At 43.6% G+C, this 26393-nt stretch overlaps 1 protein-coding gene across 1 annotated transcript in view; it reads left to right on the forward strand.

The window, feature by feature from the left end:
* ABCC4 (ATP binding cassette subfamily C member 4 (PEL blood group)) overlaps nt 1–26393 on the forward strand; it is a 223382-nt gene that overhangs the window by 128072 nt on the left and 68917 nt on the right. The window contains exon 20 of the mRNA XM_084876712.1: nt 23444–23523. Coding sequence (XP_084732838.1) covers nt 23444–23523 — 80 coding nt within the window. The remainder of the gene's footprint in view (nt 1–23443; nt 23524–26393) is intronic.

Consider the following 26393-nt stretch of genomic DNA (forward strand, 5'->3'; position numbering starts at 1 on the left):
ATATGGAGCTTTACTGAGTGAATCCATTGTGCAGGGTAGTGGGAGAGCACTGGGCTCGTGGTGATGCATCAGGTTTTCAGTGGTTGACAACATGGTGAGGAGAGACTGGGGAAGAAGGAGAATCTGGGGAAGGCTGTGGACGTGCAATTGCTCTGAGTAGCATTGAGAGATGTGGCGATGGTATAGTCCAGTGGTCAGCAAACCGCGGCTCGCGAGCCACATGCGGCTCTTTGGCCGATTGAGTTTTCTAACGCCATTTCTTCAAAATAGACTCTCGCAGGCCAAAAACCGACTTCTGCACATGGGCCACGAAGTTTCAATCACACTGTACGTGCGCACCTGCACGTGGTATTTTGTGGAAGAGCCACACTCAAGGGGCCAAAGAGCCGTGTATAGCTCTCGAGTCGTAGTTTGCCGACCACTGGTATAGTCGAAGCGACTTAAAGAATCTAATTTTGGTAATGGGTCATAGAATAGATCAGAATGAGCCCTAACGGCCAGGATGTCAGCACGGAGTAATCTGAGCTCTTGCCAGGGGATGGCATGGTAATTATGAATGCCCATATCAGAATTGATGTGATCAACCACTCAAATATTTTGCACCAAAGTCGAGATGGGGCATTGTGCAGGCGAGAGCCAAGTAGGGCAGTGCCATTGAATACAACACTGGTTAATAATCTTGAAGCTGCACAGAAGGAACTTAGGCTGAAGAGAAAAATGAATACTAGTATTTTTTATTTATTTATTTTTTTTAGTTTAAACAATTTCTGTAAACCCAGCTTTCTTAAAGTGGAGGCAGACTGGAACCATATAAATGTGGGCATTGTTTCTGAGCACTCACAGCCCTGCTCGGCGGTGTGGGCTGTGGGGGTCCCAGGCAGGGGAGGCTCCTGGAGCTGGGGTATTTTCGCCCACCTCCCACACAGCCTGCCCTCATCCCTTTGTCTCAGGGCCAAGTTTCTGGGTTGCAGCTGCCACAGGCACACGCTGAAATGTTCCCTCTTGTTTTGAATGTGACTCGTGATTATTTCCCCCCGCTACCTTTCATCAACACCAACCTTTGGGGAACGCTTGCATCGCTCATTTGGGTGGTCAGTGCCTACGTTGTCCTCGGTTCTCGGAATGAAGTTCTCATAATGTTTGTTTTCTAAACAGGGACAATACCGAAAATGCCAGTTTCGAAACATATTCCCTTCAGCTCCCATCCACCTGTTGAGATACACTTACGGAGCCCTCTCATGAATCAGACATGGTGTCATCCAGACATACGTGTCTTCTGCGTGACGTCACATTGGGGCCCAAAGAAGGGTGGTGTGGTGGGCACTGTGGAGGAAGAGGCCCTGGGGACCTGGTGCAGTTCGAGGTCACCTAAGCACGTTTGAGGAGGGGTCACTATTAGAGCTTCTCTGGTGGACCTGACCAGAGAATGAGTCCGGGTTATCCAGGAAGTGGGAATGGGTGTTTGCAATGGGTGATGCTGGCCCTGGAAACCAGGGAAAGAAGGCTGGAATGGAGTGAGTGTGGGCTAGAGGGATGGGAAGGGTCTCCACAGAGCCATCCAGGTGGAATCCTGCCAGGCGAGGGAAGATTTTTAACTCTATTCCTCCTAAAGCAGTGGGAAGTCTTTCTGTTTGGTAAGAGACTTGATCACACGACTTACCTGTGAATGCCAAAGCTTGGTCTCATTGAAGGACCTCAGAATGGGATATTTTGGATATTAAGACATAAGTTTTGTAACTATCTGGTTTACACTTGACCCCGTGGCTTGTGGCCATTTGTTTCTTTGGTATTAACTTAATTGCATTGAGGATAACTGTGGCAAATGCTGCTTTCTCATGGTTCAAAGTGCCTCACAAAGAGGAGGAAACCAATGTTTCTTATTATACCTTTAATCCAGAAAAGTATTGCACGTTGGTTAAAATCTGTACTTGTGCACATTTAACTGGAAACTCCCACGGAAATTAATATATTGCTTTAATAACTTGTTTTTGTTATAAACAACGGGTAACTTTTCCAGTAATACACCTACCATTAGCTATTTTAAAAAGTGAATTGCAGTAACATTTGGCTCTGGAATAGCATTTAAGTTGCAGGAAGCAGCTACAGAGGCTCACTTTGGAGACTTATAGACTTGAGCGTTTTGAAAGTTTCATTAGTGTCAGAGGGGGTTTATCATAAAGAAAGAATAGGACATTTTTCTGTAAAAATAAAAATGCTGTTTAGTGGGTACCCATTCCCGCCACCCCATTCCCTGAAAAAAATAAAATAAAACTTTGGTGCTTAATCAGGGTTCCAGATGTTTGTATGTATGTATGCATTTATTTGGGTATTTATAGTGTTTTCTGTCAAGCAGTTTGCCTCCCTGGGTGCATTCCAGAAATTTTAAAAACATACATGGCAAAGCCACAAAGATCAAAGACCGGCGTCTTATGGACTCTTTGCAGCACTTTAGGCCAGTGCCTAAAATGATTTATGCTAAAAGAACCAAGCGAGCGCTCTTACTGTCCACAGCGTGTCTGAGGAATGTTCTGGATGGGGACTGAAGAACCCGGTGATAAACCTGTCCTTCCTCTCTGCTGAGTGTGGAGATTCATCTGAAATCCTCCTATGGCACAAAGATGTTAGGGAACATTGCTAGTCTCTTATATTTCCACAGTTTATTGCTGTTGTTTTAGTATATGTGCTGCCGAAACAAGCATGTATTTTTTTTAATTGTTTTATTTGAGAGATAGATAGGTAGGTAGGCAGATAGATAGATAGATAGATAGACAGATAGATATTCTTGTATGTTCCCTGAGGGATGGAACCTGCAACCTTGGTGTATTGGGATGACACTAACCAATTGATCAACCTGGCCAGGGCCTTCCATGTTTTATTGTTTAAGTTTCTGTTATTTCGTCCTTAAAACATGGGAATTATGTATTTCTCCTGCCTCCTTCAAGATGAATTCTACCACATAGAACTTTGAAGACTGCTCATTAATAGTATGTGTTTTATTTTGATATTGCTTTTAAAATAATGTAATGGCTACCATTTAAGTGGAAAACAGCAAGACTTTTTGTACTAGCAAATGAGTGCCCCTGGGACTAATATCTCTGAGAGAGGACGTGGCCTCGGCAGTGGAGGCCCGACAGAGTCGGCCAGAGCCGGGTCCTTGCGGAAGGTTCTTCTGCTCTGAGTAAGAGTCTCGAACACAGTTGGCCTTCTTTGATGTTCCTACCTGAATGTTCTCAGGATTATGGATTTGGTTTATTGCATCTCTGATTAATGATCAATAGGTATCTTCTTGCTTCAACTCCTTATTGCAGTCCTTCTCTTCTGGCTGGGATTGGGGGGAGGGGGGGGGGGGAGGCGGGGTGGAGGTGGATGTGGAGGATGGACAGCAGGTGGGTGATATGATGGCCTTGAGAAAGAGACCCTCTCACCTCCTGGGTGCCTGTCCAGAGTGGTGCACACAAAGGAATCACACAAAGTAACATCTTGACTCTGCTTTCCTTTCCTTCACCCCTGGCCTGCCCCTGAGGTTCACCTCTCCAGAAGTACAGCTCACACTTCTAGTGATGTACGGTGTTCGCCGGGCACGGTGTTTGCAGGGCGGGCGTTGGGCAGGCTTGCTCTGAGGCACTCCCAGTGACTCATTACATCTTCAGGTGTTTGCTCTCCACTCCCTCAGTTCTCCCCAGCATGTTGACCACCATGAGGTGAGAAATTTGAAAGGAGGTACATTTAGCTCAAAGGGCGATAGAGTTCTCTCTTCTCCAAGTTAGTGTATTCAGAGTGGAACCTGTTGCCTTTAGTTTGAGGCTGGATCTCTCCTGAGGAATCCAGCTTTGTGGTCAGTGACTTGAAGGATGGAGGTTGGCCTGTGCTTCCTGCACTCCCCATTCATGCTGGGAACACCCTCGGAAATGCCACCATCTGGCCAGAGTTACCTAGCCTTTTTGTTGGCTTGTTTTTTATTTGACATCTTCTTTCTCAATAATAAAAGCTTAGCTATTCCTTAACTATAAAATTATCGAACCATTTTTCTATGTAATCAATTTTGTCTAAAGTTATGTCTGGAAAAAATTAGTGTTTTATGAGCGAAATAGAAACAGTTTAAAATAGCATAGTGTTCAGAATCATGCTAGTGTCTCCTGGTGGGTGCTAAGTGGTAAAGGATGCCAGTGATTGAAACATGACTCGTGTGTGTGTGTGTGTGTGTGTGTGTGTGTGTGTGTGTGTGTCAGAGTGGATGGGAGAGGGAGAGATAGACGCATCAATGATGACAAGAGAATCATTCACTGGCTGCCTCCTTCCTACACACACCCTACTGGAAATCAAGCCCACAACCTGGGCATGTGCCCTAACTAGGAACCACACCGTTACCTCCTGGTTCATAGGTTGACACTCAACCACTGGGCCAACCCATCAGGCTGAATCATGAGTTTCTTGATCTGACCTATAACTTCTACTATGTTATATTAAGCAGTTTCTGAACAGATTCTGCATAAGGGAGTAAATAGTTAACTAATGTTTTTTCTTATTGTGGTAAAAACACACATTAGTTAATGATTTTACGTATTGCCTTTATAAATTAAAGCAGATGTCATATGCTTTCTTCCATGTAATGGACCACTGGGGTAGGTGTCTCAGGTGTCTACTTATTCTAGACTAGTTATTTAAGGCACTGCGTGCACCCCCCCAAAAAAATAAAAATAAAAAGATGTAGTTATAACTAAGTCAGTTACATATATCCTGAAAGACAGGCCCTAATGTCCTGGGAGTAGTCCATGTGTGACATTGCCTTTTGGTGTTGCTTCCCTTGCTGCTGGTCCTTTGACCGTCATCCCTGCCTACCTCCCCGCACCTACACGTACACCCCACATTGGATTGAAGGGTTCTTTCCTCTTCTTACCCACCAAGCTTCAAAAGCTTTTTGCTATCACTTAAGTGGGCCTCATGTACTTCCCTCAACACATGTTTCTGTGTACCCTTTTCTAGAATATTCCATGGTATTTTCATTCTTTAGACTGAGACTAGCTCATCTCCACCTTCATAGACCCAGTGATTTATTTATCTTTCCTTTTCATTTCCAAGACACATCCCTGGAAGTGCAGAGGAAGGTACATACAGACAGACCTACCTCAATTCACAGTGGTTTGCCTTATGATGCTTCAGTTTTACAATGGTGCAAAAGTAATTGCATTCCGTAGAAATACTTCTTCCATATGTTGAATTGTGATCTTTCCCAGGAAAGTGATATGTGGTACAATGCTCCGGAGAGTGGCAGTGAGCACAGCTCCTGTTCAGCCATTCGAACATGAGGATAAACTACAGCGGGCAGTGTTTTGGGGGTATTATGTTTTATGTTTGATGTCCTATCATATCTACAAAATGCTTCTGGTGAGAAGAGGAGGAAGACAATTTTTAAAAAATTGATTTTGGTTGAGAGAGAGAGAGAGAGAAAAAAGAAGAGAGAGAAAACATTGATTGGTTGCCTCCTGTACGTGCCCTGACCGGGATCTAACCCGCAACGTTAGTTAGGTACGTGCACTGACTGGGAATTGAATCCACATCCTTTTGGTGTATGGGACAATGTTCCAACTAATAGCCACCCTTTGAGATGACACTCAGGATACTTGCCCAAGTGTAGACTACTATAAGTGTTCTGAGCACATTTAGGGTAGACTAGTAGACTGAGCTATGATGTTCAGCAGGTTAAGTGTATGAAATGCATATTCAACTTACAATATTTTCAACTGAATTTGGGTTTATTGGAACATAACCCCATTCTTAGTTGAGAGGGATCTGTACTTCACTCTCTTCTTCCAGTCATATCTACTTTTGTTTTATTTTGGTTTCACCTGTTAGCTTTCCTTTCTTAGGTTGGGTACGTTCACAAAAGGCATTGGCTCTTAGCACCCCAAAAAGGCTCTTCATTGTGTTTTCGGGTGTTGAAGACCAACCTTAGTACTATTTATTGGGTTCCGATGGGGCTGTTGTCCTTGACTTGAAATAGTAGCGAATGGGAGGCTTTTGATGAATCTGTGTTGTGTTGATTTAGCCATGTCATCCATTAGGACTGAATTCCACTTTTATTGATCTTCTGCATCTTTAGTGGAAAGTTTTTTTCAAGGTGTTGGGGAAGTGGACAAGGGGAAAGGGGGGGAGGTCAAGAAAATTGATTGTGTAAAATACTTTAGAGAAAGGTAAATTGCTGTAGCATTTTCTAAAGGTCAACCAATGCTTTGCAGACTAAAATGTCAACACATTCTACTCTCCACCTCACCCTGTGGCGGGTGGCATTTGTGTCTTTTCGGTACCACTCTGCCATCAGCAGGAGCCTCTTCCTTTGCTCATTTCCACCCCAACAGATGTTCTTCATCTTCACTCTGCTCTGCTTATCCTACTGAGAGACAGTTTGTGGGGGTGCTTGGTCGATTCTGGTCCTGGTCCCCAAATATGCACAAGTCTATTATCTTCCACAGTGGGAGTGTGAAGAGGCCACAACAGGCACACCCTCTTTGGCCTTAACACATGGGTGCTAAGTATCCACACTGAGCTAAACCTTCTAATAAGGTCACCAGGAATAGATAAGTGTGACAAGGTAGAATGGATTTTTAGAGTTTGAATTCTTTTCCTTAAAAATTGTGATGAGAAAAACATAACATGAAACTTAACGTCTCAACCATTTGTAAACCCACCTTCAATGGCATTAGGTACGTTCACACTGTTGTATGATTGTTGCTGCCATCCATCTCCAGAATTCTTCCTCTTTCCAGATGGCAACTCTGTACCCATTAAACACCAACTCCCTCATGCCCGTCTTCCAGCCTTTGGCAGCCACCATTCTATATTCTTTCTCTGTGGATTTCACTGTCTAGGTGCCTTATAAAAATGAAATCACATATTATTTATCCTTCTGTGACTGGCTTATTTCATTTAGCATAATGTCCTCAAGGTCCATCCATGTCTTAGCAATTGTGAATAATATCACTATGAACATGGGTGTATTTCTTTCTTTCTTTCTTTCTTTCTTTCTTTCTTTCTTTCTTTCTTTCTTTCTTTCTTTCTTTCTTTCTTTCTTTCTTTCTTTCTTTCTTTCTTTCTTTCTTTCTTCCTTCCTTCCTTCCTTCCTTCCTTCCTTCCTTCCTTCCTTCCGGGGCGGGGGCGGGGGCGGGGGGGTGGGGGGAGGTGGTATATATCCAGAAGTGGAATTCCTGGATCATATGGTGATTCTATGTTTAACTTTCTGAGCAACCACCACACCTCCTTCCACAATGGCTACAGCATCTTACATTCCCACAGAGTTCCCGTTTCTCACATCCTCACAAGAACTTGCTTTTTCTGTTTTTGATATTAGCCATCTTAATGGGTGCAAGGTGGTTGAATCCTCTATTTTCTAGAGTAGGTCATAGAGGTGGCTCTGGGCACCAGTCCTAGTGTCAGCAAGTGCGAGGCCCCTGGAGCAGTTGGAGGGCCCTGCCCCGGGAGCTGGCTGTGTGGGTCCTGGGCTCCGAGTGCAGCTTTCTTTGTTGCTAGTCTTCTCTTGTCACATCTCCTTGGCACGCTTCCTCTTTTTTAATCCCACACTTAAAACTAGATCAAATGCAACTCGTGTTTAGATTTATTTAGTTTCTTCACTCCTTTCCTGTTTTCCTTTTGACAGACTTGGCATAAAGAAGTCTTTTTCAAGTAGTAACTTAATTTAGGCGGCAAGCACCCCACCTGAATTTTGTTACATGCTGGCAGGTTAGATAAATGGATATTATAATCTCAGCACATTTCTGCCCAACACCACGGGGCCGACTTGCAAGAGTCTACAAAAGTGATAATATTCTGTCAGTTTGGGGCCTACAAGAAGAAGAAGAAAAAGGCACGTTTTCTTATTTGTGTTTAGAGGATTCCTGTGGAGAAGCTGGAATTGCTCTATGGCAGTTTACATGGCTAAATACACATGAAGAAAGATAAGAAACGCAAAGACTTTCCTTTGTAGGCACACAGGAGAGGAGAGGGGCGAGATCAGTAACAGTCAGCTGTGTTGGAGATACATTCTCTGGTTCGACCAAAGATTTTTTTTTTTTTTTTCCCTTAAGCTCATCATTTTCTAGAAGAATGTGGTGGTCTATTTTTAATGACTTTATTGATTTGATGATTGGGTTACAATGTACTTTACCACTGAAATGTTTCGTTACTGTCAGCACTTAATGCGAATAAATCTACTTTTGGGCACCACTTTGATGGACTGTAAAACTGCTTGTATTTGCAGGAAAATTTGTTTTGCTATGGTATGTTTGTGTACAGAGGCAGTGTGACTTTCCCCCTTCTCCGAATCACCATGTGCCACAGTCTGCTGAGAAACACGTGCACACAGGGCTGGTATCATTATGTTCGTACGGACTGCGTTGTAGCAGCCTAGACAAAACATGGCTTTTGTGTGAGGGAGTCACAGAAATAGGCTTCAGTGATTTCATGCTCAATTCTTACGTGATTATGTTACGACTGAAGTTTTGATTCATAGTTAATATATTTTTAAAAATAACGAATTTATAGTGTATCCTACATTCACTGTTCCTATCTGCATGTGAATTTAATAATTTATATCTAGTGAGACCCAATAAAAGTGGATCTTTGTATCCTTTTGCCCATTTTACGAGCAAAGGTGAAATACATTTTGGTAATAAGTTTTTCATGAAGTTTCTTTTTCATGAATGTAGTGTCACATATATTTAGCTTTGATGGATTATGTAAATTCAATTTTAGGAGACGCTGACATAGTACATCTTTAAAAAATTTTTTGCTTATCATGACATCTCTTTGTAAAAATATTACCTATATATTTTGTTTTGAAAAGAGACATACAGTTTGTTTTTTTCTTTTCTCTTTAAAATTTTAATTTAAAATATATACTAAGACTGATGCCAACCCAGCATTGAACACAGCCAGGCTGGGATCCCCTCTCTAAAGAGAGGCAAATAAAATTCTTGATAGCCTCTGCAATAGAACATCATCAAGCCCATTTTCAGCCAACTGTACAAACTTTAATTCAGATTTGAATCAGTAGTGAGCTGTAAAAATAATGCATTTTGAAAATAGCAACATTCGTGACACTGGATGTGCTTATAGTGCTAGTGTAGGCACCCCTCCTCCCCTCACCCCCACCCAGAAAACAGCTAGTATAGAGCTGTGTTGTTTTTTCTCGCTACATTTCCCATAGGAAGAATTGAATTTGCAGGAAGGTGAAGGGTCCTGAGAAACATGATGGAAAGACTTATCAGCAGCACTTAAAAATGGACCTGTGGGTTCCCACGGAGAGCTGTGTTATAAAGGGACATTTAATTTGAAGGAACCAAGATAAAGCGGGTCCTGGAAACCAAAAACTTTGAACGGGTTTTTCCTGGACAGACAGTTGTGTGAATCAAGGGTTTTTATAGTCGGCCGTCACCGGCTGCTAGGGAAGTGGCTGTAGCTCACCCTTCCTTGGGTGGAAGGTAGGTTCCTTTCAGAGTCTTTCATTCTTTTTTCCCTGCTCTGAATGAATAAACACTTCAGGTAGGTGGGGTCAACTGTCCAGCTCTTTGCTCTTTCGGTCGGGGAGGAAAGAGTTGCCTAGCTACGGGCCTGAGAACCAAGGTGGGCTGGCACACGCCCCTGGGCCGAGGAGCAGCTGAGCACATTTTGAATCATGCAGTCGAGCGGTCTGCTAAGTGGCGAAGGGAAGAATATCACGCACAGAGGTCTGAAGTCTTTTTATGGAAGAACAAGAGTTTCGATTCTCTCACTTCAGCCTGGCCATTGTGTGGCTTAATCATTGTTTAACTAAGATCCTGCCAAGTATTTGACCATTAAATAGCCTCCAATCTGTATAGAATTCTTCTCCTACACACTTTTATTTGACTGTGATTAATTGGCATTGAATTGTTATTTAATTACCTCTGCAGAAATCTAAGAACAGTATGTGTTCTGATTAACTTGTTTGGTAGAAAAACATGAGTGGCACTGTGGAAGTCAGTTTAGCCTTTGCTACACCTTGCTACTGGCAAGCCAACTTTTATAGCTGCTCAGAGCTCACAGGACATCCTTAAGTATCAGAAACCTGTACAGAATCTGGATTAAAATTTTTTTCTTAATATATAAAATTGTTTTGGCACTCAGACTTACCATGTAAGTCTGTAAAGCTTTTCTTTTATGTTGAAACTAGATGCCCGGTGCACCACATTCATACACTACAGAGTGGTGGTGGGGATTCCTCAGCCTGGCCTGCACCCTCTCGCAGTCCAGGACCCCTCAGGGGATGTCCGACTGCAGGGAGTGAGCCTAAGCTGGCAGTCGGACATCCCCTGAGGGGTCCTTAGTGCTGCTGCAGAGGCTGGAGAGGCTCCCACCACCACTGCTGCGCTCACCAGCCAAGAACCTGGCTTCTGGGAGCACACTGACCTGTGGGAGCACACTGGGCTGAGCCTCTTTCCCTTGGTGGTCAGTGTGCGTCATAGTACCTAGTCGTTCCACCATTCGGTTGATTTGAATAGTAGGGTTTTATTATATAGGATTCTTTTTAATTTATTTATTGGCCTATTAAAGATTTTAAGTTATTGGGTTTCTCGGATTACAATTACCCATTTGTGTGCCTCTGAGATGTGCCTGGGGAGAGGCCCACCAGTGGAATGCATGGACAAAGAAGAGTAAAGGGAGAGATGAGATAGGGGCTGCAGCTTCTGGTTTGGGTGTCTGTTCTTACGTAATAGCCAGCAGTGTGCAAAGGGAAGGGATGACCATTGGGGAGGCGGGGGGAGGTAATAGAGTTCTGAGAGGTGAAAAATCTTGAAATACAAGTGTGGGAGGCAGTTGTATTTAGGAAATGTGTATATAAGCAGTAATGAATAGAGACAGATACTAAAGGAAAAATAATTAGATACCAGAAACCAGCATACATAAATATCTCAAAAAAAAAAAATGTTAGAAGTCCAAGTTACTGCAGAATAAGTCATAAAGAGTAAGGATGGCCGAAACCGATTTGGCTCAGGGATAGAGCATTGGCCTGCGGACTGAAGGGTCCCAGGTTCGGTTCCGGTCAAGGGCGTGTACCTTGGTTGCAGGCACATCCTCAGTAGGGTGTGTCCAGGAGGCAGTTAATAGATGTTTCTCTCTGATAGATGTTTCTAACTCTATCCCTCTCCCTTTCTCTCTGTAAAAAAATCAATAAAATACATTTAAAAAAAAAAAGAGTAAGGATGGATTCTAGCTGTTTGGCTCAGTGAATAGAGCATCGGTACTCATATTGAAGAATTCGAGGTTTGATTCCCATTGAGGGCACATATCTCTGTTGCCGGCTTGATCCCTGGCCCTGGTTGGGGCACCTATGGGAGGTAGTCAGTCAACGTGTCTCTCTTACATCAATGTTTCTGTCTGTCTCATCCCCTCCCTTCCATTCACTCTAAAAATCAATGAAAAAAATATTAAGATTAATAAAACAAAACAAAACAAAAGTGAGGATAGGCTCTGGCCAGTGTGGCTCTGTTGGTAGGAGTTTTGTTCCTTATTCCAAAAGGTGGCGGGTTCGATTCCGATCAAGGCACATTTCCAGATTGTAGGTTTGATCACCAGTCAGGCAGTGCATGAGATGTAACCGATGGTTCTCTTTCACACCAATGTTTCTCTTTCTCCCTTCCTCCTTCTCTCAAGTCAATTAAAACATATCCTCGGGTGAGGATTAAAAAAAGGGAGGAAAGCTGGCTTTTGGTTTAGAAACTAGATGACTGATGTATACCGTGGTGTGAAATGCTGGAAAGGATTGCAGGGTATTTAAATGGGCCAGGATTCCAGTGAGAAAAGGACAACGACTTGGCTAAGAGGTAATGTGTGTCCAACGTCTTTTATAACTGACAAGTCAAATAGAAGTATAACACTAGGGCGATATTTCCAGTTCTTAATACTTTTATATGAATTTCTTTTTTTTAATGTCTTTATTAAGGTATCACTTATTTCTCCTCAACCCCTCATTTCAATCCCCCCCTCCCCACTGATGCCCCCACCCCCCTATTGTCCTTGACCACTGGTTAGGCTCATATGTGTGCACATAAGTCCTTTGGTTGATCTCTCCCTTTTATTCCCACCCTCCCTTTGAGGTCCAACAGTCTGACCCATGGCTCTTTATATGAATTTCTTAAAGAACAGAGCAGGTGAAAATTATTTTCCCTTCCTTTTTAATGGCTCCCCCCCCCAAAAAAAAAAACAAAACAAAACAAAAAAAAAAACAAAGCTCCATGCATTTACACTTAACACAGCACAGCTAGTTTTGTGTAACATCTGTTGGCGGTTCCCAGATATTAAAATGATATGCCGGAGATAGACCTGACGATCAGATTTGGGTGTTGGTTGATCCGTCTCCAGTACACCTTAGTTACTTTACATAGGGTGGGGAGTGGGAGGGCCCATTGTCTTCAAGTTTAGTCATGTTCTCACACCAAATGTTTTTCTGGCCTATTTTTGAGCTTTACGTAGAACTTGCATGTGTACTGGAGGTAGGGAGAGTCGATTTTGCATGCTGAATGGTAATTTCTAGCCAACATTTTCTGAATTATTGATTCCTATACCTGCCTTTGTGGAAATGGGAGTTCCTTGCCTAGGCAAATGCTTTAGAAATTGGCATTTCTATCCCATCTCTGAACACATTTCGAGGTGAGATTGCACCATGTTTTAACTCCCAAGTGCTGGAGATATGCAATAGAGACTGTGCATTTAGTCTTGAAAGACAGCCGTGGGGAAGGCATGTGAGGATTGATGAGGGGATCTTTTCTTCCAGACCACGTGGTGCATTCCTGTGGTAGAAGTCAAGAGAAAGGTGGTTTCCTGCTCTCTTAGAATCAGAGGTTCTTAACTGGGCCACTTAGCCCTGTGGCCACTCCACTTTTTGTGGTTCAAGGTTTATATGCAAACTGTATGTGTGGGCATTTTTCCAGTGGAAACACTCGGTAGCTTTCATCAGACCCACCGTATTTCAGAGCTACTAGGATCCTAGAGGTTCTTCCACTGGTTGTCCCCTGGTATATACATCACTGTGTGATATGTACATCACATATCACACATGTGAGCCTTGAGCCTCACTCCTGTGTGATATGCTTCATGATTTGCGCCCAGGGGAAAAGGCCGTAGCCTGGACTAGCTTTCCAGTGCTTAGGAAAAGTATAATAATGACTACTTACTATAGCAAAGCATTTATGGCTGCTGCAGGAAAGTGGTTTCCTGGGGCAGTTTTTGAGGCGTATCTATTCCTTCAAGGTTAGTACTTGGTAGTAGGTGCTCCGAGTTGACCTGGGTTCAGGCCCAGCTTGTGGTGAATCTCAGGCTCCAGGACTTTTGCTAATCAGTAGGCCATATGTCCTCATTCAATCTTTCATCTGTTCACTTGTTAGGCTATTCATTCAACCCACAGTCACTTCTGTCATTTAATTTGGAGGTGGAGTTCCTTTAAATGTTTTACTCTAATTATGGTTAGTCAAGAGAGATTCCTGGTACTCTTCTACCCAGAAGTGACAGTCAAAATATTTAGCACCCAGTGGAGCAGGCGTTAGCCAATCAGAAGGGGGCTGGGCCACAGTAACTGGTCTGATCTTCACCATTCCTACCAGCTAACACCAGCCCTGCCTGTCACATTATTGGCTCTTTTTCTTGGTTGATACGTGATAGAGCTTTTCGATGTGTCCAGAGAAGTAGCTTTACCTGTGTTCACTTGAACTTTCTGAATCTCTCTAATGCTGGATGGGAGGCCTCCCTTGGGCACTTTATAGCCGAGTGTCCTTGAGTTAAATTCTTTCTGTCTCAGCTACCAGTACCTCTCACTCGTGGTTTCGAGATGAAGTGTACGCCGAGCTTACCAGTTTCTGTCATAATTGTTGCTGTGGTGGTGCTCTGGCAGTTCAGTGTGAGTGAACCAAAAACAACCACGTGAAAAAGTCCTGCCCAGATCTGTGGTACGGTGGTGAATTGGTGTGTTGTGGGATCATCTGGGGTCACAGAGGTTGAGATAGAATTGGTTCTTGCTGTTTTGTTTGGATGCCCCTCTGTCCTCTCTCTACCTGGCCCCTCCTCAGTACTTCTCCTCACAGCTGTTGTTGTGAAGAGACACTGACGAGAGGAAATTCGACCTCCTCTTCACTAAAGGGAATTTTCAGTGGAGGCCCCTTTCCACTCGGCGTCCACACCCACGTTCTCTCCTGCCTCAGCACACCTGAGGTCGTGTTCTCTCCACCAGCTAGGCAAATATTTGCCATCCTTTTGTCCTTCCCTACTTCTTAGTCCTCCCAGATGTCATTCCTCCCACCTGGGCAAACTCTCCACTCACCCTCAGCCCATGCTCTGCCCTCCCTCCAAATTCTCAAGCATTGTTTCTCCTCGAGAACTTGTTAGGCTAACCCTGCCTCACCTTGCAACTCACACGGTCCGGTGACACCCACGGTTGCCGTGGCTGGCTGTCTCATCGGCACCTGCCGCGGGCATGTCCAGTGCTTGTGCTGCCAGCATTCTATGTCACTGGGTGTCCTTGATGCACTTACTGTACCCTATTAGTCTGCCACCAACGTTAGAGTGTAAAATGCCCCAGCATGCACCAAAAAAAAACCAATTTGTGTCGAACTTGAAATCGAAACAGCATGTTTTGTCTGATTAGCAAGAGGGAAGAAAAAGGTACAAGGCAGGAGAATGCTGTGACCTAGAGGAAGGAGGACTCGAAGCTGGATGTAGGACGCATGTTGTGGGATTGACCTTTGTCTTAAACACAGCATGGGACTTTAAAGTCATCTCGTCTGGGACAGTCCCACCTGGCATCTTCCAGGTGGGGAACAATTTAGAAAGCTCTCATTAGACAGGGAAAGACCACCTGAGCCTTTTTTGAAACTCATTTCCTATGGTTTGTCATGTTATGTAATGAAACCTTGAAACTGCTCTCTTTAATATGCCTTAATGATGTGAAAGGCCAGCAAGTACTACTAGACTTTGAAAACACAGCGTCATTATTCTCGGAAGGCATTCCTTCACATTGCTAGGGGAGACCCTTCCCGTCCTCCTTGATTTACTGTTTTCCTGACTCCTACCTCCCAGGAGGTATGAAAATCCCATAGTGTTCGGTGTCTGCCTGCCGCCTCCACCACCGTAGGGACCGCTCCTCTGGTGTGTCCCTGAGGTTAGTTCACCTGTGGCTTTCCCCCTTCCAACTGTGGCCACTGCAGTGAGCAGGACACATGTCAGGGACCTGCCCCCTGGACCTCAGTTCCGGTTTCCCCATGTGTGTGAGCAGGTAGGTGGGGCAGCCAGAGGAACACTGGTGCAGGGCACCTGACCCACGATTTCTGGGACAAGGAAGAAGGACCCTTTTGGGGCTGCCTGGAGGGCACAGTGGGCTTCTTCCTCAGCCCGGGGTTAAAGCTCACCCTTCCCAGGCCTGGCACTAGATTTAGTGCCTGAAGAAACTGGTCTGGGTTAGGATGTACCCTCTGAGGTCTCTCATTTCAATCAAATGCCATCTGTTCTGCGGTTTGAACTTTCAGTTCTCAGGGGAGTTCTAGCTTTATTATTTTTTAAATATATTTTATTGATTTTTTACAGAGAGGAAGGGAGAGGGATAGAGAGTTAGAAACATCAATGAGAGAGAATCATCGATCAGCTGCCTCTTGCACACCCCCTACTGGGGATGTGTCCACCAGCAAGGTACATGCCCTTGACCGGAATCGAACCTGGGACCTTTCAGTCTGCAGGCTGATGCTCTATCCACTGAGCCAAACTGGTTTTGGCAGGAGTTCTAGCTTTAGAGGAATTCTATAAAACCTAGGCCATGGGTAGACCAGAACTCTCCCTCAGTGTCTGGTTAAATTATTATTGGTGCCTTGCATTTCCTTCCATCATTCTTGTCCGCCCTTGCTGCCGGCTCCCTAATCCCATGTGATCTGCGTCTGCTCCACACCTCTTCTTCCTTGCTTCCTTCTTCGGCAGCTGCCACCTCCCCCAGCACCTATGGACTCCTGTCCCCTCGCCCGTCTCCATTCTGTGAGACCAGGCGCTTCCCGGCCCTCCTGCCAGCTTCTGTGAATTGCTGTCCCCTAACCCAGTCTGCACTGGGAACTTCCAGGGCCTTGGAAGGAGCACAGACAGACAAATTGGTTCCACAGCAAGGCAAGGAAAGTGACAAGTCTGACGAACCAGACACTTCATGTTGCAACAGGAATATCCCCAGGTCGGAAAACACCCGCCCAAAGAAGACGACACGAAATGTCAGCCATTGGCGATAGAGGCTGAAATTCGAAAACAAACCATTGTTATTTATTTATTCAGAATATGTTCTAGTGCCTTCTCTATAATAGGCATTGGCCCAAGCACTGGGGGAACTGCAGTGAATGAAACAGGCAGAATCCACTGCCCTAATAATGCCAAATGTATATTCTAATTTAATTTGTGAACAAAACGAGGCAAGTGTGGTCTTTGGCTCTAGGAAGCAAAAGGGGGAGTGGGATTTGATAGGGCAGTAATAACATATAAATGTGAGTTGGCCGCCTTATAGGTTCTTGAGACTAAAGGAGCATCATCAGGAATGTCCACATTTTGCCTTGTTGCTCAAAGTGATGTCCCTGGACCAGTAGCATGAGCATCACCCGGGGAGCTGTTAGAAGCACAGAATTCAGCCCCTTCCCTACCCACCTCCGCATCGCCCCGCCCCCCTCGGTTCTTGAGAGTATTCAATTCAAGCAGATCACTGGGAAATTCGTGTACAGATTAAAGTTTGGGAAACATTGCTCTTCTCAGTGTCTGAGGCCACTCGGATACTCAGGAGCCCTCGATGTCTGGGAGAGTTTGCTGACGTGTCCACAAATCCGAGACTGAGCATTGGTGGGATCTGTAGTGAACAGAATAAATCTTCCCAGGTGTGTCCCCTGACATGTAGAAAGATGGTGGTAAGGTGGGTTTCAGGTCTTATAGTCACTCTTCAGCAAGAGCTGTTTTTTAAGATACTTTACAGATTTGTGTGTTTCTGCAAGGTCTCCCATGTTAAAAACAAAGTTGGAACGCCACTGGGTTTGTGGTGTTTAGCAAATTCAGGGACCCCCCGCACCCCCACTCCAGGCACTTGGCAGTTTGTTACAGGTTGTATATGAAATGGGGCCCATATTTACAGAGGGTGTGTAATCTAGATGTAAATTCAAGACGAATATGCATGAAAAGTAGTTAAACCACAAAATAGATGATACTGTGATATATTCTGAGATATATCCAGCCTGACTCCAGGGGGAATCTGGGAGCAAGCTGAAACAGTCTCTCGTCAAAGTTAGAAAAACTGTGCCTCTAAACATGAAAGTGGCTTATGTCTTTGCTGAGAGAGTCTTATTGTAGGCGCTTTGTGATTGCAGGGCCTCCTCTGTCCTCATCACTAAGAGTAAAACTGGAGATTGGAGACACGTTCTGGGCAACAGAACATGTGTCAGTAGAGGGTGCAGTGATATAAAACCATCGTGTTTGGGGTGTAGGGGTGCATCCTATGCAACCTCAAGTAGCCCCAAATAACATGGTCATGTTTAAAAATAGTTAAACTATTGGCCCTGGTTAGAGAGTTGTCCAGATAGGGTAAGTTTCGGATTTGATCCCTAGTCAGGGAACATACAAGAATCAGCCAATGAGCCCTAACCGGTTTTGCTCAGTGGATAGACTGAAGGGTCCCAGGTTCGGATTCTGGTCAAGGGCATGTACCATGGTTGCGGACACATCCTCAGTACGGGGTGTGAAGGAGGCAGCTGATCGATATTTCTCTCTCATCGATGTTTCCAACTCTCATTTTAAAGAATTAACCAGTGAATGCATAAAAAAGTGGAATAACAAATCTCTCTGTCTCATATTAATAAAAATATTTAGAAATGACTAAACTATGGATGCTCAAAATATTATGTTCTGGATTGTTAAGAAAGAATGAATTTATTCTTTATCTTTTGTTTAAGAAACAAAAGTCTAATCCACACGAGACAATTTTCTGCCAAAATGATTAAAATAAAAATAGAGATTTGTTACTTAAAGGAATATTAGTAATTTGGAAGTTTTACTTTATAAAATCCATTTCTCCATCTGATTTTAGACCGCAATCTCTTGTTGGACATGTTCTAATCAAGGCTTTTGGGTTGGTAGAGGCAGAACCTACCTATGTGAGCTCACAGGAGGAGTGCTTGGTCTTGGGGCCCTCTCTATGTGAAGGGCTTCTTCTCTGGAGGGGCCTCTGAGGGGTCGGCAGTGAGGGAGAAGGGTAGGGTGTCTGGAGCTGGGTAAACTTCACCTGCATTTCCTCTTCTGCCTCATTCTTCCAGACGCCTTTGTAAAACCTCAATCTTCACAAGACAAAGTTTGGAAATGACTAGCTCTAGTGACCTTTCATGGCCCTTAAAGTTCTAAAACCCCACAAGGATGATAGGACACCTTGCACGAGGTGCTCTCATAAGCATATCTTTTATCCTCATAATCTTTTACCCCATGAAGTTGTGGAGGCAAATGTTATCATCCACTGTTCCAGATAAGGATTTGAGGTTGGGTGAGTTGCCTAAAGGCCTGTTGCTGCCAAGTGCCCAACGAGGCCAGCCTTTTCCAGGGATCCAATTCCTGCTGCTCCTTCTGTTTGACATTCTTTAGCAGTCACATACTGACGGCCTACTCTAACTGTAGAGGCGATGGAAATGTTGAGCTCACAGACTTCTGAGCTCCCACACCAGTTCTTTTTTTAAAAAAAATTTTTAGTTTTATTTATTTATTTTTTATTTATTTTTCTTTTACGTTTTTTATTAAATTATTATCTGTGTACATATTTTAACATTGCCCCCCTCCCCCAATACATACCCTCCCTCCCCAGAGTTTTGTGTCTATTGGTTGTACTTATATGCATGTATACAAGTCCTTCGGTGGATCTATTATCTCCCCCAGATCTCCCTACCCTACCTGCTGTAATTTGACAGCCTGCTTGTTGCTTTACTGTCTCTATATCTATCTTTTGGTTCATCAGTTTATAATGTTATTATCCATAAATGAATGAGATCATGTGGTGTTTCTCTTTCATTGACTGGCTTATTTCACTCAGCATGATGGTCTCCAATTCCATCCAGGTTGCTGCAAATGATGAGAATTCCTTCTTTTTTATGGCAGCATAGTATTCCATTGTGTAGATGTACCATAGTTTTTGATCCATTCATCTGCTGACGGGCACCTAGGCTGTTTCCAAATTCCGCACCAGTTCTTAATGTTGGTCCGAGCCGGATTAATCTGCTTGGTCTGATGCAGAAAGTCCTGAGTGGCTCCCTCTCAGCCATCGTTTTCAGGCTGGGGGCTGTTTCCAGGATCCACATCTTCTCCTTTGGGTCAGTTTTGCCCAATCAGGGGGTGTTGTACCTGGAAGGCCCAGGTCATTCTCTTTGCCCTTTCGGGGGGACTCTGATAGGCTGCTGGAGTTAGATTCCACCTCTCCCTAGCACAGTGGTTCTTGTCCTTGTCCTCCCCACCCCACCCCTGCACAATCCCTCAGCCTCAGCCAGCTGTCCTGGTTCAGATTCTGCCTGGCTATTACACTAACAGTCAATTCTTATTGAAGCAGTCAGGATCTAGAACCATCAGGGAGACTAAATGTGGGCACATATGAAGTCCACAATATTGAAGAGTTCTGGTATGGGGTTGTTTTTGCTGGTATCCAAGGCCATTTCCATGCTAAAGAGTGAGGTCCACAAAGAAGGAACTGCTGATACACACTGTGTAACCGATGGACCTCAGAAATGTTAGGCTAAGTGAAAGAACCTAGCCACAGAGACCACATATGTGCAATCCCATGTGTATGATGTGTCCTGAAAAGGCAAATTTACAGAGAAAGCAAGTACATTAGTGGTTACCTGAGGCTGGGGGTGGAAACCGCGAGTCACTTTCAATGGCATGGGTAGGGGTGGGGTGTTTGATGAGGGGATAGAAATGTTTTAACACTGATTTTTGGTGGTGGCTGCATCATTTAATTAAGCTACTAAAATCCATTGAATTGTACACATGAAATTGGCCAATTTTATGAGATGTAAAATAAACTTCCTTTTAAAAAAGGGAGAAAGAAAAAAGAATAGGACTTAAACTAGACATGGCAACTTCCAAGTTTTAGATCATAGTTTAATTATACGTAAGCTGAGGAATCCTGGATATGGGAGAGGTGTCAGAATTCTAGAGGCGACAGATTCCAGCTTAGATGGTAGAATCAGTTCTTAAGTCATGATTACTTATGAATTTGTATTTTGACAAGAATTTCTATGACATGTTTCATGATATTCTAGCTAGTGGACAAGACAGAAGAATGTGAACCAGAGCAATTAGGAGGACCCTAATAGTTCTTTGATAATATGGATTTCAAGGGAGGAATACCTCTCCCTCCCTCCCCCTCTCTTTCCTTCCTTCTCCTTCTCCTTCCCTCTCCCTTTTCCTGCCCTCCCCTCCTTTCTCTCCCCTTGCTACTTTCCTACCTTCACTCCATTCCTTACCTTCCTTTCTCTTCCAGTCATTCTTTCTCTCTCCCCTTTCCACATTTTAAAAAATACACATATATTTTTTACTGATTTCAGAAAGGAAAGGAGAGGGAGAGAAAGATAGAAATATCAATGATGAGAGAGAATCACTGACTCTACATTGGGGATCGAGCCCGAAACCCGGACATGTGCCCTGACCAAAAATCAAACCGTGAACTTCCGATTTATTGGTCGACATTCAACCACTGAGTCATGCCGGCTGGGCCCTTTCTACACTTTTTTTATACAAGTAAAATAGTATACATAGTTATTGTAGAAAAATAACAAATAGAGAAAGTTTAAAATTATCCATAATACGTACATTGTCGACTTTTTCAGTCCAGAGTCCAAAACATGATCTGGGCACCATTGATTGTCAGGTTTGTGATTGCCCATATCCTGTGCAGAACAGGGATCACACACTCCCTGGGGTATGGATTTTACTCCTGGGCACAAGGCATTGACTGAGATGGGCCATCTGAGTCTGGGCAAGGGCAGTGGCCAAGCTGGGACACGTGCCTTTTGAGGGATAATTGAGGCACCAATGACTTCAATTGTCAAGAGAAATTAGATCTGCTCTGTAAAGTTATGAGGAGTGAATAAGCGGCTCAGATTGGATGTTCCAGGAAGGCAAGATTTGTTGTAATGTAGGAGAGCTCTGTCTTAACAGGACAGCCTGAAAATGGACTGGGTCCCCCTTTTCTCTATATCCCTGGAGATACTGTAGCATGGGTCATAGGCCTGTGTATAAAGGGAATTTATCGTAAGGATTTAATTCAGGAACCTTTGAGAAAACCTTATGACTAAGAAGCTATGATCTAGAAATCAGGGGTCTGATTACAATAGCCTATGGCAAAGACAGATGAATTATTCCATTCATTCTCTTGTTTCTTAGAGCAAGGAAGTAACTATTGAGCCTTCTAATTTCACATTTCCTACACTCGGCTCGCTGGTGAAGAAGAGTTCAGTGTTTGACCATCTTTGACATTTAGTTCAGTGAGTGTAGAAGCCTTGTGGGGAGATGGTTTTTCTCAGATGGGGTTTCCTTGTATTTTACACTCTTTGCCACCGTGATGTCTCAGACTTGATCTAGATAAATGGGATGATTTCAAGTACCGTATTTTCCGGCGTATAAGATGACCCCCTAATTTTACAGTTAAAACATAGGTTTAGGCCTATATTCGCCGTATAAGACTACCCCCCACTTCCGAGGCAACACCAGTTCTTTTTTAATAGACCGCCTCTCTGACTCTGGCCAATCTGAGCAGGCTTTTTACTAGAACACAGTGTAGCTTTGGGTACAGAACACATACACCGTGTTCTAGTAAAAACCCTGCTCAGAGAGGCGGTCTATTAAAAAAAGAACTGGTGTTGCCTCGGAAGTGGGGGGTAGTCTTATACAGCGAATATAGGCCCAAACCTATGTTTTAACTGTAAAAATTAGAGAGTCGTCTTATACGCCGGCAAATACGGTACTATTCATCTCTGTGTATCTTGTTTGTTTGTTTGTTTTTAATTTGAAGATTATTTTCAACATTTTGTAAGTTGAGCCATACTTACAGTGCTTCTGAATCCTGTGTATGTTAAAAAGTTGTACTTTTCGCCCTGGCCAGGATGGCTCTGCTGGGTGATGTCGTGTGCACTGAAAGGTTGCCGGTTCCATTCCCTGTCAGGGCACACATGCCTGGGTTGCAGGCTCGATCCCCGGTAGCAGGCAAGCAGGAGACAGCTGATCTCATTTTCACATAGATGGGGTTTCTCTTCCCCACCCCCCCTTCCCTCTTCCTTCCCCTTTCTCTAAAAATTAATCTTAAAAAAATTGTACTTTTCAGTTGAATAACAAGAGTCTAAATTATGTCTTGAACATCCTTTGACTTAGTTTCCGTATTTTGCTATTGATGGCTTGAGAAGTTAAAAAATAAATAGGCCACAGAATCCATAAGAATATGTGAAAATTGCCCATCTGATGTTAATGTTCCCGAAATACAACTGATTAAATAATAACCGAACCTCTTGTCTGTCAAAGCCTGGCCTGGGCATCAGCCTGGGAGCCTGGTACAAAGGCAGAATCTCAGACTGCACCCTTTGGCTACTGAATCAGAATCTGCGTTTTGATCAGTCAACTTCCCCCGGTGACATGCTGCAGAACCCTTGAGGAATAGTAATTTTTCTCACCTTGAGTTTTCTTCGTTTTTTGAGCACCCGTGTACGCGTCTCACATTATCATTGGGTCCTTTCACATGCATGAGCCCTCAGATTGACCCTCTAAAGCAGGGGTGGCAGCCTTTTTTCCGCCAAGGGCCATGTGGATATCTGTAACATCACTCGTGGCTGATACAAAATTATCAACCTAAAAATTAGCCTGCTCTAGCATTTCATTGACTCACCCGTCATGCCTTGGCAGGGCCAGACCAAGTGATTGTACGGGCTTTATGCGGGCCCCGTGCCAGACATTCCCACCCCTCTCTCTAACGAAAAGTTATCACTGGGGCTGCCAAAGGTGTCACTGAAAGACAGTTTCCGGAGTCGGTGTTCCTAAGCCTGAGACAGGAAAATTGGGGTTCAGCTTGTAATGGCGCGGCCTGGCCGAACATGACAGCCTCCAGTTGCTCCAGGCCTCCTGTGGGCACACCCTGTGCTTCCTTCCTTGTGGGAGGATGGCAGAGGGAGCGTTTCTCCAGCCTTCTAAAAGCCAGGGCCCGATAGCTCCCTGCCCACTGCCATTTGGTAATATTTTTTTGTTTCTTTGTTAAGTGTCCATCCTCTTTCCTTTTCCTTTACCACTGACATCATACGAATGTGTAATGTATTAAATGCATATGCATTGAAAATATTGTTTTGATTTATTTGTGAATTGTGCCTCCTCGAGGATCTACCAGGGGAAATGAGTAATGTCTCACATCCTCTTCTTCCAGGAAGAATTTTAAATCGTTTCTCCAAAGACATCGGACACATGGATGACTTGCTGCCCCTGACCTTTCTAGATTTCATGCAGGTAATGTAACAGTAACGTCACGTTCTCAGACAGAAGACGGAAAGTTGCTAACTTCTCAAGGCCCTCTCTCGGGGGCTCAGGGTGGGCCCGTGCAGCCCGGCGATGTGTCATGTTATCTTAAGAAAAGGCCATGTTTGTCAAAGCAAGGTGTGGTGACAGTTTGGAGGCTGAGTTAACATGAGTAATGCCTCGTGTGTAGGAGTGGCTACACAGTCATGCCGAGGTTGGTTCAAAGCAGCTACATGCTTGGTAAGTGGTTCTCCACCTGCCTTCCAGGGATCTGGCGCCAGGTCCACTTTACTGCGGGCACATTTCATAATATAGAAACAATCACCTCTCACGGAAAGATAGCCTAGATTAACTAAATTATGCATTGTATTACCACAAAGGAAAAATATTTACCGCACCGTTTTTTTCTTCTTTTTTTTTTGTGTGTGTGGATAAAACCAGGTGTGGTTACTTACAAAGAAAAGATTAGTAATAATGTGAAAATAATACTTTGTTAAGCAAGGACAATAGAGAGCAGTTATTGCAGATGCAAAACCTTTAAAGGCAAGTCCCGATTAAGCCAGTGCTTTGAGTACAGGATCAAAGTCATCTCAGAAAACGTCTTTTTTGTTTTTCTAGGCAGCTTTTCTTTCACACGTAGATTGCTCTAAGTCTTAAGGTGTCTTTTTTTTTTTTTTTTTTTTTAAGGAAAACCAACAATCCCATAGAAATGCCTTCTGTAAAGCATTTGCTTTGTCTGTGAACTTGGGGTTTTAAAGGATAATGCTGGGTCGCCCCATCTTTCATCTCCTCATTCAGTGCTGTTGCTCATGTGGTATGTTTCTTCTGTTGTCTAATTCTGTCTACATGACAGAGATTCAGGCCGGGGGCCTTTCTTCATTTCCAAGAGTTTGCTTTGGAAATGAAATAAAATTAATCAAAGGCTACACCTATTCTACCATCCCCGCTGCTGTAGCTCATACCTCTCAAACCCCTTTTCACTTTTCCTAAGTGCCATTGTACGGTGGTCTAATCAGGAACTAGATTGAAGGCCAGGAAGTAGAAGTGCTACCGTTGGGGTGTGCAATTATGGCTGGATCCTGATAGTCTTTTCCACTCCCCTCCCTTCCCCCGCCCCCTTCTTGACTCTTCTGGAGCTACTGTTCTAAAAGGAGCCAGAATTATTCAATTTGGAAAATCAGCTATGTCAAAAAAAGTCATTTGTAAGCCTGAGATAATTGCAGGCATTCCTGTTAGCGACACAGAAATGCAGCAATGCCTATCTGACTACACACAGTCCATGGCAAAGGCATCCATCTACTATTGACCAGCTTGTGAAGCAAGCTGAGACTCAGGCAGAGAGCTTCTCCTGCAAACAAAGGTGTCTGATTTCTTTTTCTCTTCTGCATACTTATTTTTAAATGTGTGCTGTTGGGTTTCGCTATGAAATATATCCCCAAGAAGCAGTCTTCGACTGACACAGTGCCATGTTTTGACCTGATGGCTTATGACTTTGGGAAGATTCTATGAAAGGTTCCTTTCCTTTGCCACTGTAATCTAGGCCAAGGTTGAGTTTCCAAAGCTGGCTGCCCGGGCTTAGCACATGTTAGTTAGCTAGAATATGTCATGCACAGGGATAGATGCTACCTGATCTCAGTATAAAACATTCCCATGCCAAAACCGGTTTGGCTCAGTGGATGGAGTGTCGGCCTGCGGACTGAAAGGTCTCAGGTTCGATTCCGGTCAAGGGCATGTGCCTTGGTTTTGGGCACATCCCCAGTATGGGGGGAGGGGTGGGGGGGGTGGTGGTGGTGTAAGAGGCAGCTGATCCATGATTCGATCTCATCGATGTTTCTAACTCTCTATCTCTCTTCCTTCCTCTCTGTAAACAAAAAACAAAACAAAACAAAACAAAACAAAACAAAAAATCAATAAAAATATATATTTAAAAAAACAACAACAAAAATATTCCCAGCCTGCAGAGAGAAATTGCTCATCTCACTGTGCTTTTCTTTAACCCGAGAAACATGGGTTTTTTTGTTTTTTTTTTCTCTCTCATTCTTCGCTCTTCTTAATCTTGGCGAATCATATCATTGTTGCATATCCGTAGTCCCAATTAGCTGATTTCGTGAATCTAATAGCAAAGGTAAATCTCCTTTTTATTGCCTCCAAGAAAGGAGCTTTGTATAAAGGATAACTCAGTTATCAATTATGATAAAGATCTGTTGTCACTGGTTTTGTTTGCAGGTGTCTTTAATAAGGCTTCCCGTAATCCCTTCAGGAAGAAATATTTTCGTCTTTTAAAAACAGTATTTGCTAAATATAAAAGCTCTGATCCCTGCCATTGTTGTTGATTCTTTGCGGGACATTTCCCCACATTCATTGTTTAAATGGTTGTCAGGAGGAATCAAGTGAACCTTCCTAAACAGTGCAGTCACTGGCTCATCTCTCCTCGAGCAGGTCTTTCTCCAGAGGATTTGCATTCAGTGTGTGGGCCTTTGACGGGAGGTATCACAGGCATCATTTTGAAGTATTTGGGCCTGTTACTTTATTAGCAAATGAAGAGTTTTATTAAAGCCACACAAAATGAATTTGGCCTGCCCTCAAACAAAGGCCAACAAAAATCAAAATGTAAATGGATTTTTATTTTTAATTTTTTTAAAAGTTGGATAGGACTCTAAGGCTGAAAACAACCCGGTGGTGCGCTGGGACTCTTAATGGAATCATGTAAACTTAAAGTAAACACTATTATGGTAAGCACACAAAATGAAAACTAATTTTCCAAATCAAATACATTATATTCAATTCATTTTCCCCAATCAACCAGATGTTTAAAACCTGTTAGCTATAACAGCCATCTTCTGGAAATTAATTAGAAGCCT

Source organism: Pipistrellus hanaki (assembly GCF_964339955.1).
Source record: "Pipistrellus hanaki genome assembly, chromosome: 3".
NCBI classification, from domain to species: Eukaryota; Metazoa; Chordata; class Mammalia; order Chiroptera; family Vespertilionidae; genus Pipistrellus; species Pipistrellus hanaki.